This window comes from Ceratotherium simum, chromosome 3 (assembly GCF_057802395.1).
Source record: "Ceratotherium simum simum isolate JZ-2026a chromosome 3, ASM5780239v1, whole genome shotgun sequence".
NCBI lineage: Eukaryota > Metazoa > Chordata > Mammalia > Perissodactyla > Rhinocerotidae > Ceratotherium > Ceratotherium simum.
This window is the reverse complement of record NC_141902.1, coordinates 50,640,766-50,658,689: the sequence shown is the minus strand read 5'-3', so window position 1 is coordinate 50,658,689 and position 17,924 is coordinate 50,640,766. Positions and strand designations below refer to the sequence as shown.

General features: G+C 35.1%; 1 protein-coding gene across 1 annotated transcript in view; it reads left to right on the top strand.

Annotated features, from left to right (window-relative positions):
* PRTG (protogenin) overlaps positions 1 to 17,924 on the top strand; it is a 119,433-nt gene that overhangs the window by 51,864 nt on the left and 49,645 nt on the right. Inside the window, exons 4-11 of the mRNA XM_004421607.3 lie at positions 611 to 744; positions 2,267 to 2,404; positions 2,663 to 2,821; positions 3,432 to 3,591; positions 4,402 to 4,649; positions 6,738 to 6,902; positions 10,721 to 11,026; positions 11,782 to 11,970. Coding sequence (XP_004421664.1) covers positions 611 to 744; positions 2,267 to 2,404; positions 2,663 to 2,821; positions 3,432 to 3,591; positions 4,402 to 4,649; positions 6,738 to 6,902; positions 10,721 to 11,026; positions 11,782 to 11,970 — 1,499 coding nt within the window. The remainder of the gene's footprint in view (positions 1 to 610; positions 745 to 2,266; positions 2,405 to 2,662; positions 2,822 to 3,431; positions 3,592 to 4,401; positions 4,650 to 6,737; positions 6,903 to 10,720; positions 11,027 to 11,781; positions 11,971 to 17,924) is intronic.

Below are 17,924 nucleotides of genomic sequence, written 5' to 3'. Positions count from 1 at the left end.
GGTTTCCCATGAATGCCCTGGTAGCTGACCACTTCTCTGTCTACCTTCCATTTCCTGATCTGCTCTCCACTATACACGCACACATGTACATATAGGTAGTACTCTGAAGGTATTGAGGTTTAAGGATCAAGAACTTAGTAGCAACTTCAAAAAGTTTGATTCCTGTCTTAACAAGTAGCAAAAATCATTTGCTAAAGGACGCCGAGATGGAAGAAGTTATTTAAGGAAGTGCTTTTTTTAAAAAAAACCTACATTCTGGTGTATCTTGGAGAATACATTGATATTAATAGGCAAGAAATCAGGAATTTGAAAAAATTATACCAAGATCTAGACCACCAGTCAGCTAAATCTAATGTACAATATCAAATGAGACTCCGTAAAATTAGACTGATAGATTTCACAAACCACATACTGTGTAATTATTTATGTTTTAGAGAGCTATAGTTACCCAAATGGAAACAGTTGAACCAATCTAGTATTTTAAAAGGTCGTTAAAGTATTGCATCTGGCACTTTTAAAAGGCTGAGTGTATTAAATCTTATAGAATATATGTTAAAATAAAATATAAAATCTACTACAAAGAGTTTAATTGTCTTTCTTCTTGTAACAGAGTAACTGCCCTACCAACAGGAGTCTTACAGATCTATGATGTCGGCCACAGGGATGCTGGAAATTACCGTTGTGTTGCTGCTACTGTAGCCCACAGGCGTAAAAGTATGGAGGCCTCTCTAACAGTGACTCCAGGTGCCACACTGAAGTTGTTTTTTCTGTTTTTATTGGCCCAGCTATTAATTTTTCTTCTCTGTCTATAGTAGTGTGCCATAAAGTAGTACTTTAATTTCATTTAAGTTATTGTAATCTATTTGGAAAATGGTCATTTTCATGTATTAACTCTTCTCTCATGGGCTAACTTGTTTTATTTTATATCAACATCTTTAAGAAAGATTGAATATTTGTTTTGTAAATATGTCACTTTTGTTTTTAAAATATAGAAGAGAGAATAACAATCATCCATTTCCATCAGAATTGTCCCTTGTCGGTAAAGATATATTTGTTTCCAGTTTGGTGTTTTTTTGTTTGTTGTTTTAAGAAAAATCATAATTTGCATTTGTAAAAATGATGCATGCTTATTGTAAAGAGTAATGTCTATAAAAGTAAAGACTATAAAATTTTTTACATTAAACAATGTAAAAAAGAGCAAAGATATAAGTTTAAAAATATCCCCAATTTCAGTACCCAGAAATTATCATTGTTAATAAGTGAACATAATTTTATATATTTTGTCATGCCGTACATGAATATACTTAGAAGGGAAACTAGAGAGATGAATATGAAGAAAGAAATACATATTTTATTAAAATGGAATTATACATAGATGCTAGGTTTTATTTTAAAATAATTAATTCAAATTTACTTGAATATAGTGGGGGAAAACCTGCACTGAAGACATTGTTGAACTTCATGTGTGTACTCTTCACAAGAGATATTAGTTCCCAAAAGATCCTTTAAGGTTAAAAAAGTTTTTTTTGGAAAACATTAAGAGGCTGAAATTATGTTTTTAATGCTATGTTTTAATTTTAGATAGTATGTTAACTACCTGGTAGGAAGATAAAGACAAAAGCACTCTCACACTTCGTCCCTTCTCCCCACTGTCATGTAAATTCCTAACAAGATTATTGAAAGTATTAAATGCATGTTTGAACCTCAATTAAAAGTGATTGATAATGGAAATAGCCTAAATGTCTATCAACTAAGTGGATAAATAAAATGTGTTCTGTCCATGTAATTAAATATTATTCTATTATTATTATTCAATAAAAACAAATGACGTACTGATACGTGCTACAACATGGATGATCCTTGAAAACATTATGCTAAATGAAAAGAAGCTGGTCCCAAAAACCCATATAATGGATGGTTCCTTTTTTATGAAATATCTAGAATAGGCAAATCCAGAGAGACAGAAAGTAGATTAGTGGTTGCTAGGCTGTGGGAAGAGGAGACTGGGGAATGACTGCTAATGGATATGGAGTTTCTTTTTGGGATGATGAAAATGTTCTTGAATGATTGTGGTAATAGTTGCACAACTCTGAAAATACTAAAAATCGTATTATACACTTAATGTGGATGAGTTGTATGTTATGTGAGTTGTATCTCAATAAGGTTGTTTTTTAAAAAAGTGAATAACAATAGATATTTTAGCTCATTTTATTTATTATATCTTATTTATAATTTATGTTTATATTCTGCCTTTCCTTCCCCAAAGCTACAGAGTCTAAATCCTTTCACACACCAACCATTATAGCAGGTCCACAGAACATAACGACGTCTCTTCATCAGACTGTTGTCTTGGAATGTGTGGCCGTAGGAAATCCCAAACCAATCATTTCTTGGAGCCGTCTTGGTAAGTCTTCCCAGGAAAAAAAAAGTCTTTTCTTTAAATTTTGTTCATTCAAATGAAACTCATAAAATGTTTATTTTATATACAAAACACATGTTTGGCATTTAAGTGGCTTTTAACTTTTTGGCATTTCAATGTGGAGAGAAAAGGTTTTGGTATAGAGAATTTTATGCTTTTATGGTATAATTGGATAGTGAATTTTTGACATAATTTTAGATCATATGTTACGTTGTTTTAACTGAAGTATTCTCTTTGAAATAGATCACAAGTCCATTGATGTCTTTAATACTCGGGTACTTGGAAATGGTAATCTCATGATATCTGATGTCAGGCTGCAACATGCTGGAGTATATGTTTGTCGGGCCACTACCCCAGGCACACGCAACTTTACCATTGCTATGGCAACTTTAACTGTATTAGGTATGTTTTCTTGCATTCTGCAATCAGGAGAATCTTGCATTTTTAACATTTGCTCTTTTATCTCATTCATAGCTTACCTCCACCTTTCTTGAATTTTGTAGCTTTGATATGAAGCATCGTAACCCAAGGATGAATTTTAGGAGAAAATTAAAGCCCTATATTAAAATATAACTGTCATTCTGAAGTTATCGTCCTGTTTGCCTGCATACCATTATGTTCCTTTGTTTAAGCTTCCCTTTTATCTCCTTCTCACCCACCCACAAATCCATATATGCATGCACCAATCTAAAATTTTCATTTGTTGATTGTCTGTATGCATTCACAAGTGGCTGTGTATTGGGCTTAGTTAAGTAGGATTATGGTACCCATATTTTTCGTGTGTGTATATACGTGGTCTCAATACTGAAAGCCTGGGGAAAGTAGACATCTGACTGAGAAAGGCAGAGAGAAGGCATCTAGATAGATATATGTAGAGTGTAGACAGGAGGCTCAGAATGTCAAATATTTTCAGGGATGGGACTTGTGTCATTTACTGTACTTTTCCTTGACTCTTTGTATCATTCCTGTTGGGACTACAGAAATATTTATTTTCTTTTTTCTTTAAAAATAGCTCCTCCTTCATTTGTTGAATGGCCAGAAAGTTTAACAAGGCCTCGAGCTGGCACTGCTCGATTTGTATGTCAGGCAGAAGGAATCCCCTCACCCAAAATGTCATGGTTGAAAAATGGAAGGAAGATACATTCAAATGGTAGAATTAAAATGTACAACAGGTAGGCTATGTTACTTTGCTGCTATTTTAGATAAGATATAATGGCTTTAGTAATTTTTATGTGAAATGTTTATAATTATAACATCAAATACCTAAATTATCTTGGTATTTTAAACTAAAGTAAATAAGAAATTAAGATTATAACATCAGCATGCCTTAGATTGTTTTGTATTTTATACGTGGGTCATGGAAGTGGTAGATTATAATAAAATGAATGATAGACAGTTCCCCAGACCTGGGTTCTAGTGCTGGTAAGCCACTAGCTCAGTTACTAGCAAGCATGTTAACCTGTTGGGGTCTCAGTTTCTTCTTCCATAAAGTGAAGAAATTAGAAGGAAATAATTGAATCTCTAAGAATCCCTCCTCAGTTCAAACTTAATGATTTTAAGAATTCATTTTTGTTAGTATAAATATGAATCTTCTTGTAACATTCTCATATGTTGAACAAAACTTTAAAACTTTTTGTTGACCTGAATTTTATGTAACGTTGCAATGTTATGTAAATTAGATGCTGTTACAGAGTAATATGCTTTCTTAATAAAAGTCAATTTTTTAAAAAGAGATTAAGCTATCACCTAAAGCAAACAAGATTTGGATATCAAAAGTACTTGCTTATGCAGACTCAGAAAATAAGAGTAATTTTAAGCAGGTCATACAGACTTTTCAGTAGAGCTAATTACACGGTTTTTTGTTCTTAGTCATTTAAAATGACTTTTGTCATTTAAAATGAGAGTGCACTTAACAATGATTTAACTTTATTTTTACATCATTCTTAGAATTTTTCACAGAAATAATTTTGTTCTTTCCTCAGTAAATTGGTAATTAACCAGATTATTCCTGAAGATGATGCTATCTACCAGTGCATGGCTGAGAACAGCCAAGGATCTATTTTATCTAGAGCCAGACTGACTGTAGTAATGTCAGAAGACAGACCCAGTGCTCCCTACAATGTGCATGCTGAAACCATGTCAAGTTCAGCCATCCTTTTAGCCTGGGAGAGGCCACTTTATAATTCAGACAAAGTCATCGCTTATTCTGTGCATTACATGAAAGCAGAAGGTAAGCAATTTGAGGAGTGTTTGTTTTTAAGTGCTGGTTACTATCAAGGATTTGTTTCCAGTATGAATGACGTCTTATATAATCCACAGAATATTTTTGAAGTTCTATGGCATTTATCTCTTTTAATAAAATGATTAATCTCCTGTGTATCAATTTTTGCTAAATTTTTTATTATTGTATACTTTGTGTATATAAGTATAGTTTAAGATTTTTCTGTTTAGAAATAAGTATCATCTCTGCCTGCTAAAAGTTACAGAGTGGTGTACTTAGGAATTTTATCCCAGCCAAGATATAAATTCCTTAACTAAGACTTAATATACCAATTTAAGTATGCAGTTACATAGGAGCAATGGTGTAACTGCTTAATAAAATAATATGGTGAACTGTAGTCACTATAGCATATTGTTTTTAAGGGGGAAAGTAAACATTATCAAATTCCCCATAATTTATTCTATATATTTTGAATGTTTTCTGAAATCATATAGAACTCTCTTAAAATTGAACAGGACACTCTTTATTGATATCTCATTTATTATATAAAAGTAGAAATCAAATCTGTCTTTAAATTTTTATTCGGGACTATTAGTTCCATTTTTGGAATCTTTTTTATCCTCATATTTTCTTTCGGGAAAAAAAATAGAGGAAAAGGAAAACTACTTATAAATTCTAGCGATTTCTCTATTGATTTCTCATAGAAACCGTAGTAGAAGTTCACAGATTTTAGTTATATACTCAAACAGCCTAGCTTTTATGCAATAGACATTAAAAAAAGTTCAAACACCCAAAGAATGGTGATATAATAAAATTGTCTGTAGAAACAGGTGGTTTGTTGTTTGTTTTTTGTACTTTGAAGTAGTATTTTGGAAAGGAATATTTTGAATTTAAATCAGGGGTCATGGTAGCAAGAAGAATCAAAGTCTGATAACTGAGCATGTTGGAGTATGTTAATTCCCTTTTTAGTGATTTAGGAAGGTAAAAGGAATGCTGGTTTTGGTGGAGACCACTCTTGTTCGCTATTATGGTTGTTTCATTAGAGCCTCCACATGCGGCTCAGTGGTCTATTCATGGACAGAGCAAGGCTTTTTAATTTGAACTCAAGGACCTTGTTTGGTAGGTCAGAAATCGTACTATGCAGTTCCTAATTAACGAGCCATTAGCCAGTCTGTTGTGAAATGCCTGTAATCTTGTCTAATTAAAATGCTATCAAGTTAATTCAGAAATGTGGGAAAACTTAATAGTGGAATTTGCCTTCTGTTTTGTTGATAAATCCAGTGTGGGGAGAAGGGGCTCTCTCCTTAGAGAGTTTTGATTAAGTTGACAAGCATTTACTGTGAATTGTTCGCAAAGCACAGTAGCTGCCAGTGCTGTTGTTCCACTTTACAGGTTTGCTCTGTAGGAATTAACTCCCACAAAGACAAATCCTCTTCTATACCTTGCCATGCATATTTTATTAAGAATTGCTGAGAATTTTTTTTCCTCTTTGGGAAAAAAAAAGAGAAAGCTCATTGCAGAACAAAGCATTTCGAAGTGCATTCTGTGCCTCCCAGTTCTTTTGCTTTCAATATAAATAAAAGAACAACTTGTGTCAGTCAAATTTAATAGAATCTCTAGGGGCAAAATGAGATCTTTTGCAGGACAACTTTTGGTTTGGTTTGTTTTTATAAGGAGTAAAGCCATTGCATTCCCTACTGTCTCTCCATTTATATTTAAAAGAAAAAAGAAGCCATGAGTTTAAGCAAGTAAAATTTACACTGGTGTGAAGTACAGTGTTTTGTAGTAGTTAAGCTCTGTTGTGTTACTGTTGTATATTGTTTCTGCTGTGGGTTTTGTCTAGATGTTAAATGAAGTTTAGAGAAGATTAATTATTTTCAGTTTGATTTATTCGGGAAAAGTACAAACTAGCAATTTGTAGCAAGACATGGTTACTTTTAGGAAATAAAGACCTTCCTATTCACATTTTTTAAACGGTCACCAAAGATAGTGGATAGAGATTAGACTCGAGGACCAGTGTTTCACAGTGAAGGAAAATGGTCTTGTTAATTTTATTTTGAATATTCATAATTTTTAAACACTGATTCTTTTATGTAGGTTTAAATAATGAAGAGTATCAGGTAGTCATCGGAAATGACACAACTCATTATATTATTGATGACTTAGAACCCGCCAGCAATTATACTTTCTACATTGTGGCATATATGCCAATGGGAGCCAGCCAGATGTCCGACCATGTGACACAGAACACTTTAGAGGATGGTAAGAAAACATGATTCTAGGTCATTTAAGTATGAACAGTCATATGTTTAATCAATTCACTGAATAAATGTGTTTTAAATTAGAGAAAATATCCCCTTTTTGGTTATAAAAGCATGTGTGTTAAACAGCAGGCTGATTTGCTGTTTCAAATCTAACTCACTTTTTGACAGTAACAAGGTAAGGATAAAAAGCACTTTTATTTATAATCTGTAGTATAAATTTTAATAATAAAATTCATGTGTTAATAATAAAATTCTTGTGTTTTCATTGTATTTATTCAGGTTTCCTAGTTTAAATTGTAAATACATTGCAATTATTATTTTTTTTTTTTTTACTGAATAGGACAAAATGTGAGATTCTTTAGGAATGAATAAATATGACAGTTATATGTTAAGTGTATATGGTGACTGTAGGTCAGAAAGATTGGACTTCTGAAACTGGGAGTTTATGAAATTTAGTACTTGTCAGTTAAAAAAAAATTCTTAGGTAATCAGATCGCACTTGGTTTATTTTTAGATACAATATGCTTATTCTACTTAAAGAGGAAAGTATTACTTGTTCAATTTGTTACCTGACCATGGGTTAGAAATTGAGGTGTAGTCTGTTTGAGGGCAGGCCTCCATATACTCTTATGATGGTGGGAAGTCCCATCCATTAAGATAGTCCTGGAGAACTGATCTCCTCCTCTGACTCTTCATCTCTCTCTCTCTGGGGCTCTAGAAGGCCTATTTGTCACCCTGCAGAGTGAAAAGGGAATTATTTAACGTATGCTTAGTTATACTATTCTACCTTTATAGATATTTTCTCATCCTCAAGAAATGGTCCACCGTTAGTTTTAAAAATATTTTTATATTGATGATTCCCAAATCTCTTTCTTTGTTCATTTGGTCCCAGATCTCTTACTTGTATCTCTATAATGCCACTTATTTAGATGTTTATAAGAGTTTGACTAAATGAAAAAATTATCACTTATCTGGATGCTGAATTCTAAATTTCAGTTTTCATTTAAGAGTGTGTTCCATTTCATTTTATTTTTATTTATTTATTTTTTAATTAATAGGCTTTATTTATTTATTTATTTTGTGTGTGTGTGAGGAAGGTTAGCCCTGAGCTAACATCCGTTGCCTATCCTCCTCTTTGTGCTGGGGAAGATTGGCCCTGGGCTAACATCCATGCCCATCTTCCTCTACTTTATGTGGGACGCCGCCACAGCATGGCTTGATGAGCAGTGAGTAGGTCCATGCCTGGGATCTGAACCTGCGAACCCCGGGCCACCGAAGTGGAGTGCTCGAATTTAACCACTAGACCACCAGGCCGCCCCAAGTGTGTTCCATTTTAGAGTAAGCCACAATACCTATGACCTCTCTAGTTATCTCATTACATTTGATAACCTCTGGCATGTATATCTAAGGTGAAACACAGGCTGGTGTTTTGGTTTGGGTTTTTTTTCGTGTATAAGGTGTGATGCCCCCCATATCCTTGAAGAAAACAAACCTAATCATAGCAATCTACTTCTTAAAGCTTGCCAATTCCAGTTAAGTTATAATCTCAAAGTTTTGCTCCTTTAAACCTTTCCTTACTTTGCAACTTTTTTATTTAATGAAGTTTCATTTTGCTTTTTTGATAACATACAGACCTCTGACAGTGCTTTTTAAGTTTTTTTTTTTAATTTTTATTTATTTATTTTTTTCTCCCCAAGCCCCAGTAGATAGTTGTATGTCATAGTTGCACAGCCTTCTAGTTGCTGTATGTGGGACGCGGCCTCAGCATGGCCGGAGAAGCCGTGCATCGGTGCGAGGCCAGGGTCAGAACCCAGGCTGCCAGCAGCGGAGCGTGCGCACTTAACGGCTAAGCCACGGGGCCGGCCCAATGACAATGCATTTTAAATTTCTGCACCAGTCTCTCCCCATTTCCTAAGCCCGTACTTCTCTAACTGAGATGTATGGGTCTCCTAGGTGCACAGCAGTGCTCAGTAGATACAATGAGCACTTGTGGAGCGCTTACCCCTGCCTGTTCTAAACCTTCTCTCCCTTATCTCATTTAATCCCTACATAACCCCACGATGGGGGAACTATTGTTATATAAGAGAGAGGAGAGATAGAGGGTAAGAATGTGGCCTCTGTATGGTCTGCTCCTTCACTTATAAGCTATGTGACCTTGGGCAAGTGATTTGACCTCTTTGTACCTCAGTTTCCTCAGCTATAAAGTAGCAATGATAATGGTACTTCCTTCATTGGGTTTTTGTGAGAATTAATGAGTTCATATATATAAAGGACTCAGAAATGCTTCATAAATTGATTTTTCCTTTTCCATCTATTCTGTACTTCATTCAACAGACGTTTATCGCGTCCCTGCTGTGTGTTACTCAGCGTTTACTGGTGAGCACAAGAGGGGAATTGTGCCTCATCTTGTGGAGCTTACTTTCTAGTGGGAGAGGGGGCAGAGGAACAAGATGAACAGTCAGTTATATACTCTGTAGAAAGTGGTAAAGTGTTGAGGAGAAGGGGAAAAAAGCAGGGAAAGGGAGTATGCAATGTTGGGAGGGTTTGAGACTTGAGACAGAGTCACCAAAGAAGGGCTCACTGAATAGGTGATGTCTGAATGAAGACCTGAAGTAATTGAAAGGGAGGGAGCTGGCCAGGCAGATGACTGGGCGAAGTGCGTGCTAGGCAGAGGAAATGGAATTTGCTAAGGGCCTGAAGCGCAAGCCTGGCTGGAGAGGAGGGAGCAAGTGGAAAGCAGTAGGAGATGAGGAAGAGAATTAATGAGGAGCCGACCATATAAGTAGATAAGGCTTTGTACGAAGCCACAATGAGGACTTGGGCTTTTCCTTTGAGTGAAATGGGAGCTATTTTGAGCAGAAGAGTGACAAGATCTGACTTGCATTTTAACAGCTAACGTGTTGAAAATCGATGGTAGAGACAGGGGCAGAAGGAGGGAGATGTGTTAGGAGGCTATTGCAACAATACAGGCTAAAGGGCATGGTGGCAGGGACCAAGGGGTGGCAGTGGAAGTGCTAGAGCCACAGGATTGAATGTGGAGTGTGTGTGGAGGAGTCGGGGATGACACCAAGCCAAGGATGACACTTGAGCAGTTGGACATATAATTGCCGTTAACTGAGATGGGAAAGACTGTAGAAGGAGCTATTATTATTGTCCTCATTTTGTATATGAAGGAGTTAATTTGGCCAAGATCACACAGTGGAGGAGGTGGTGGAACAAGCATGCAGGCACACAGAGGCGAACTCTAGAACCGGTCCTAACTCCTGATCCTAGGCTGCCTCCAAGGATGCTTGCCTCGTTTTCCTGGAGTACCAGTTGTATTCAGATTATTTAGAGGAAAAACATTCTTTTCATATTAAACACCATATGTCATAATTAGGAATACAAAATTCACACTAATTTTTAAGATACAACTCTTACACTTTAAAATATTATTTGCCAGGTTATAACCCTTATGTCCTAAACTTCCCCACTCTTGTATAATTCTCTCTTCCTTATTCCTAAGGCATTTTGGTGTGATTATCTGAGAAGTATTCTCATATTTTGTATGAGTATTAAGTAATCTCATATTCATCCCAAATAACAACAGAACAATAATGATGAAAACCTTCTTTTCTATACTCAGTCCTCCATTATTATTTTTCCTTCTTTTTTCTGGTTTGTACTCGTTTGACTGAAAACCTCTGCTGGGGCCGAAAGTATCTCTTTTTTATTACGTTATGTGTTGCTATTAAGAGAATTCCATAAATACTGGTGTGCTGACTGACAATTTTGTTTGTAAATATTTATAAGCAACCTGTTTTCTTGTATGACCAGTTCCCCTGAGACCTCCTGAAATTAGTTTGACAAGTCGAAGTCCCACCGATATTCTCGTCTCCTGGCTGCCAATCCCAGCCAAATATCGGCGGGGCCAAGTGGTGCTGTATCGCCTGTCCTTCCGCCTAAGCACTGAGAATTCCATCCAAGTTCTGGAGCTCCCAGGGACCACGCATGAGTACCTTTTGGAGGGCCTGAAACCCGACAGTGTCTACCTGGTGCGAATTACTGCTGCCACCAGAGTGGGGCTGGGAGAGTCATCAGTGTGGACGTCACATAGGACACCCAAAGCTACAAGCATGAAAGGTAAATTTCTAAAGACTGTTGAGGAAGAATAACATTGTATTTTTACTTTCAAAGCAAATTTTTCGTATCTATATTTTAAAATTTTGTTTTATGAATAAAAATCTCCCACAGATCATGGACTCAATGGAAAAAAATCTTAAACTTGTTATTGAGTTGTCCCTTTTTGCATAGGACTCATTATTGTGTAAAACTTTTGGTTACACTATTAGTTTGCTTAGCAAATCCTTCATGGACAGATCAGTCCAAATCAAACTGAATTACCAGAAGTTATGTACTAATAGAGACCTAATTAATATTATTGCCATATATTTTTTTAACTCATCAGTTTAAAAGAAAGACCATAAGACTAGGGAGTTCTACATCTTCATCTTTTACTAATGTGGAATGTAACATGACTGGTTTTGTTTTGTTGTTGTTAATTGATTAATAATAATACTTGTTCGTCTATCACAGAAGAATATTGGGTGGTCAAAATTAGAAAGTACTTATTGCCTCTGAAAAAAATTAAAATATACAAATATAGATATTATTTTGTTTTTATTCTAGGGTAAGGTATATCTTAGTCTTTTTTAGGTAGTATTTTATGTTTTTAATTCTGTGTCAAAGTTTAATATTACTGTGAAGTTTTGAAAGTTAGGTTAAGGCATAATTGTTGGAATTGAACTTTTTTCAGTCTGTTTGCTTAAGACTGAGAGATCTACCTATCCTGTGTTTTATGGATTTTTTATACATACATTTCTGGTGAATTTTTCTAGCCCCTAAGTCTCCAGAGTTACATCTGGAGCCTCTGAACTGTACCACCATTTCTGTGAAGTGGCAGCAAGATGCTGAGGACACAGCAACCATTCAAGGCTACAAGCTGTACTACAAAGAAGAAGGGCAGCAGGAGAACGGACCCATTTTCTTGGATACCAGTGACCTTCTCTATACTCTCAGTGGTTTAGGTGAGTGAGCCTGTGCTGTGCTTTTCCTTTTTTCCTTCCTCTCAGACCAACTGGGGAAAAAGTGGTTGGATAGAAGGCACAAGAACTGACTTGATAGTGAAAGGAAAAGAATTGACTTCACTGCGTCACTGTGTATATCCTATTGCTTAAGTCAGTGACTGGTCTTTGACTCACCATTGTGAGTAAACCGGCAAAATGTCAGGTAACCATGGTATCTTTCTATCTTTCCCCCACCTCTGAGCATCTGCTTTTCTTTCTAACGTTTACTTCTGGTAGAGTGAGATCCTGATCAATTATTGTGGATGTGTGGTGGATGTAGAATAGGAATGTAAAATAAGAATATCACCAAATGGTCAGACGGTACGAAATAACTAAGTTTAACTTAGAAATTGTCTGAGAGGGCTATGTAGGTGTATTATTTTACATGTGTAAAATATATGTAAATTATGTACCAAATAATGCTCTTACACATGATCCATGTAACTGTAAATATAATCTGTAGCTTTAACCCAGAAACACTAGAGAAAAAGCACTTAACTTTGTGTTTGGGTTCATCGGAGTTCTGAAAGACACTGTTTTCTTCCCTATTCATGCTATTTTTGCAGAGTGAAAGAATTTCATGATGTAAACATGTTTAGTAGAAAGTAAATAAATTTATATCTACAATGAATACATGAGTATAAACAGATATATATTCAGTGTGTAAAATGCATACTTAGCTATTTGTTGCTCATGAGTAGATTTTCACCCTTAAGTACAAAGCAGAAACTTCTTTGTTTGTTTGTTTGTTTGCAAGGAATTTTTTTTCCAAAGCAGAATCTTTAGTTGTGATTACCAAACAAATTCCTACTGAATTGTTATCTCACCTCCTGCACATATTGGACTTTTACAGAACACTCTGGCTTTCCCTGTCACAGACTGCCCTTTGGAATGTGAGAAGGGAAGGGACACAGTGGTCCCACCATGGGCTGCTCCATTTACTTCCCTGGCCTCACGGTAGCACAGGCTGTGAAGCGGCATTTGACTTGAGCCCCTGTGCAGTGAGAAGCAGTGGTGGGAATCCGTTTGCAGACACAGACGCAGGGGACGCAGACCCCCACCCTCTGGTTCTTGGCCATAGTTTTCCAGATGGCATTTTGTGTATAATCTTGTTGTGTCAGATTTTAATTTAATCTGCATCTGATTAAGTAAGTTTCACTATTGATCTCTGTCACACAGCTTTATAAATGACAAGGAGAAGTTACATATGTTTCAGGGTGACCTTCCTTAAACATTGATACTGAGATGACGTTAGCCCAGCCTACTACCACCAGTTCTAACCGTGGCTTCTCGGTGTGTTCTCCCTTTTCATATGCATATCATTTATTCAAGAAAATTTTACTCAGTATCAAGTAAGAAACAGGATTTGGGACAGTTGTTGATGAAAAACCGTACGTTAAACTCAGTGATTCCTGTTTCTTCACTGTCAAGGAAATGTAAATATGTGTTGAAGATACCAAAAGATAGCTTCATAGAGCACTCTTCTTGAACATACAGGTAGCTTATTCTAAATAGACGAATAATTTATTAGAAAAAAACAAAATAATGCTCTGCTTGTGGAAGATTAAAGAAACATTTAATTAAAACTTTGGCAATTAAAAACAATTCTTTAAAATGTAAAAATTTTCTACAGATGCATAGATGTATAAAGAAGGTGATCCATTGATCTTTGTTGAAATTTTTTATAATCTCTGAATAATAGTTTTCAATAATATAAACCTTTCTTTCCTCCAATGTTTTAAAAATAAATTGCCTGTGTTTTTATGTTGTAAAATCCTTTGTGTATGCTATTTGGGGTAATTCAGCTTAAAATCACTTTATAATGCATAAACTAGGCAATAATTTTGTTATAATCAATATACCTTGTCTATTAAAATCGCTCCATGTTTCCTGACTGTGGAATTAGACTGAGTGGTCAGCCTAATTGCAGTGCAGGGTAACAGGGGACTCTGTCACAGCTGTAGGGCTTTCTTGTTAGACAGCAGGTTCTATACCCCTGGAGTTGCCGAGTCACAGCTAGACCAGCTGACTAGTGGGGATGCAGTTGTGTGGATTCAAGCATTGTACAGCTGTTGACTAGATCACCTTTGAGATGCCTTTTAATCTTGAGAGCCCTAGAGTCTAGTCTTCCTTTTCTAGAACTTCACTGTTGGAGCTTAGCCAAGCTTAAAGTAAGCGAATGGGTTTAACCTACTAAGCAGGGAAGTGTTAACAGCTTTCCTTTCCTTCTTACTTTTGGCTATTGAGAGGGCAGTATGTTCTGTTAACTGGACAACGGACCATCTGTGACCATTTTTAGGGAAAGCATCTGGTGGTAGCTGCCTGTTTAACAGAGAGTGATGTGTCTAGAGGGCAGTAGGTTAAGGGAACCCTATATGTGTCCTGGATGGTGAATACTTGCTTTCACTGAGCTTTTGTGCATTAAAGATACTCTAACTGGGACTAAATTTACTAAATGGGCTTGGAAATGAAATTTAAGTGCTTCTGTTTGCTGATTCAATGTCAATTTGAGTAGCAAACTGCTGTCTCAAAATTGTATTTTCATGCTAATCCTGTTTATGATGCCCCAATGCATTTCCTTTTGTTTCCACTACTCGTAATTAAATTTTCAATTAACAGGTATGTTATGGGGACACATTCTCCTTGATAATACGTATAGTTCTTTGTTTCTGAAATAAATAAATAAATGAATGAATTTATATATTTTAATTCAACAAGTATTTTTTATTATTTTTCTCAGTAAGGCATTGTAGTACTAGAGAAAAAGTTGTAACACATGTGACCTCTGCTTAAAACAAGAAGGATTAAACCTGAAGATATTAAATTGACTGCCTTGTCCAATTTTCTCCCAAATTTCTGATTAACTAAATTTAATTGTCCTTAGTAATGAAAGTTATTTTAGATAATTTTACTCTAAACTCTCAAAGCTCAGTTCCCTGAAATGTAGAATGTTTGGTTTTTTGAAGTGGCTAAGAAGATTCTCATGTCTTTATTAGTATAATATAAATACTGGCAGAGCAGTGGAAGTATTTTGATGTTGCTAGTCCTAATAATTTTTAAATTATTTTAAATATACAGTTTAATAATTTTAAATATACAGTTTGATTTTAATTAGACATAGTTTTACTTTGGGGGGTTGGGGAAAAAGCATTAGGCTTGTGATTGAATGTTATTTGTTCTAAATTGTATTTTGAGGTTTTCTTCAAGATTTTGCATCTTTGTAGTGATTATTTTCATTTAGATTTTTTTTTCTTGGCACTTTCAGTGTCTGGCTTAATTTAAATAGAATTATAAGACATTTGTTACATTTAGCATACAAAAAACTGAAGCAAAATTAATAGCACACTTGTGTTCCCTGATAATAGACTGATTGAAATAACTTGTCCCTCCTTTTTTGTCTATTTCAGAAATTGGTTTCAAATTCTGAAGTTAGGGTTTCTAATTGCAAAAGAACTATTTTCATAAGCTGACTGCCAGAAACTGTCCTTAATTGTTCCATCTTTACATAATAGAGTGAAGGCGGGGGATTATTTAGATGGTGCTATTGTTAGTTTAGCATTTAGGACACTGATACTAGATAATCTTTAGCTTCTGTTTTGCCAAAGAACTTGTGCTATTAAATTTCACAGCAAGCACGATTAGTGAGCATGAGATTTAGCACCAATTATAAAGGTCCAAAATATTTCAAATTGTTAGAAATGTTTGTGGATCACTTGCACACCTTCAAAACTCACAGATCTTTTTTTTGAGAAATCCAAAGTTGGAACTCCCAGTTACTGCTAAGGAGTAGGAGTCGAAAGAAACAGTTCCGGGAAAATAATGGAATTTTAGAGTCTCTTAGCCAGTTTGTATGGAAGCATGGTAAAATTAACTCAGATTTCTGGGTACTATCTTTTACCGTAATAGAATAGGATTTGATTGTGTTGGTTACATATCTCAAGAAAGAAAATCAAGAACTCCCACTGGTGAGCCAAATTGATGTAACTGGAGGGAGTTGTAATCTTTCCTTTAGTCAAGGCAGGACAAGATTTTGTGGCATAAAAGAGACTACTTTTGTTGGAGGAGGTTCATTGTGACCCTAACTATAATAGTGATTTTGTTTTGAAGAGAACTAGAATCACTCAATTTAGGAAATATGAAAGTCACGTTTTAAGGCAAGCCAAAATCTTTTCAGAGACTTTGTTCCCTCATCCCTCTCACACAAGGAAGCCTGAGATTACACACAGAAAATCTTTGAAAATATCCTACAGGTGAAAATCATTATATTGTGGTTGTTTTGCAATATCCTGACTGCACCTTTAAGACAGACTTAAAAGTAACTATATTTTATAATAAAATCTTCCAAAATGTGAATAGTTTCAAGTATATCTTTCCATACTGACTTTTAGCCTATAAATTCGTCTCAGATAATCTGATGCCTTGATATCAATTACCAGCCCGAATATCATTATAGGTGCCAGGATTCTTCTATTCTAAAGTAACTTATGATCAACAACACAAACGTCATTAAGCATTCTGTCTAGATTAGCTTTGACTTTATAAAACAGCACTGGTTTCTATGAAATCACTTTGCATTTATTTGTTAACAGACCATTGTTAGGATTGGTGTAAAAATTCCATTAACATTATTCCTGTCATTTACCACAGGCAAGATCTTTGGGGACATAGCTCACGTTTTTTGCCTGTCTTCAGTTCTTCCTGTGCTTTACCACAGTTAATTTCCACTTTTAGTAGAAATAGTTCCTCTGAACAGTGTCTGATTGCACTCTTTTATTCTTTCCTTTCAAAGAATTACAAATTAAATTTACTTAACTGAAGTCAGTAGACTTCTTCAAAGAATGATTTTGGAAACCACTTACTATGTAGGCCATAAAACTGACTGACAGAGTGTGAGTACAAATTAAAACAAAGGGAACATTTAATAAGTATTGTATTTCACTTCGCTATTAAATGTCTTTTAACTTACCCTCTCTTATGTTGTTTTTAATCTATTATCAAGCCAAAACGTGTTGAAACTTCAACACAGACTTTAGGGAATACTCAACTATTTTTTCTTAATTTGCCAAGAGAACAAAAATTTTTGAATTATTCATTCTCTGCAGTATCTGAAAATGCCAAATATGATTGATATTCAACTCAAATTTAGAACCTTAATACTTGAAAAATTTAAAAACCAATGCCTCAAAAGAAATGGAGATGGAGCATCCACTTCTAAAAAAATTCTGTTACTAAAAAAATACTGTAACATTAAGACAACAAAAAAGAAAAGATTTTCATTTGCCAATTTGCAGCTATCTCTATTTAAAAACAAAATGTTTGCAGATGGATGAAACTGTAAGAACTATACAAAAGTTATAGTGCATCATCTGGTTATCTTTCCTTAAATTCTTTTTCTTGAATGAAAGGTTATCTACCATTCTAAAATATTTTTGGTATTCTCTGGATGAAATTAGAGATATATCTCCTTTCCATTTAGGAAGATCTTGCCTAGCTAAGTCTCAAACTCTTCTGGGAGTCCTCTTGCAACCCCAAATGGTGTCATTCATTCCCATGGTACATCATTTACAATGCTGTATTATAGGAGGCACATGGCCCTGACAGGTAAAAGAAAAATATCAGTTAAATAAGTTTTACGTCTGCTGCCCGGGTTTAACTTCAGGCTGCACAACTTATTCACAAATTAAATCCTGGTTATTTGCCTAATCTTTTAGATAGGGATAGTAATAATAATAGCTATTTTAGAATGTTAGGAGGATTAAATGAAATAATGTACATAAAGGTTAGCACTGTAAAGGTTAGCACAGTGCCTGAAAATTGCATTTAAGTCTTCAACAGAGGTTAGCTGTTGTAGTTGTTTTTAAAATTGTTCTCCTCCCAAGGTGGAGCCTGCAAATCTGTGTTTAAAAAAAATTTTT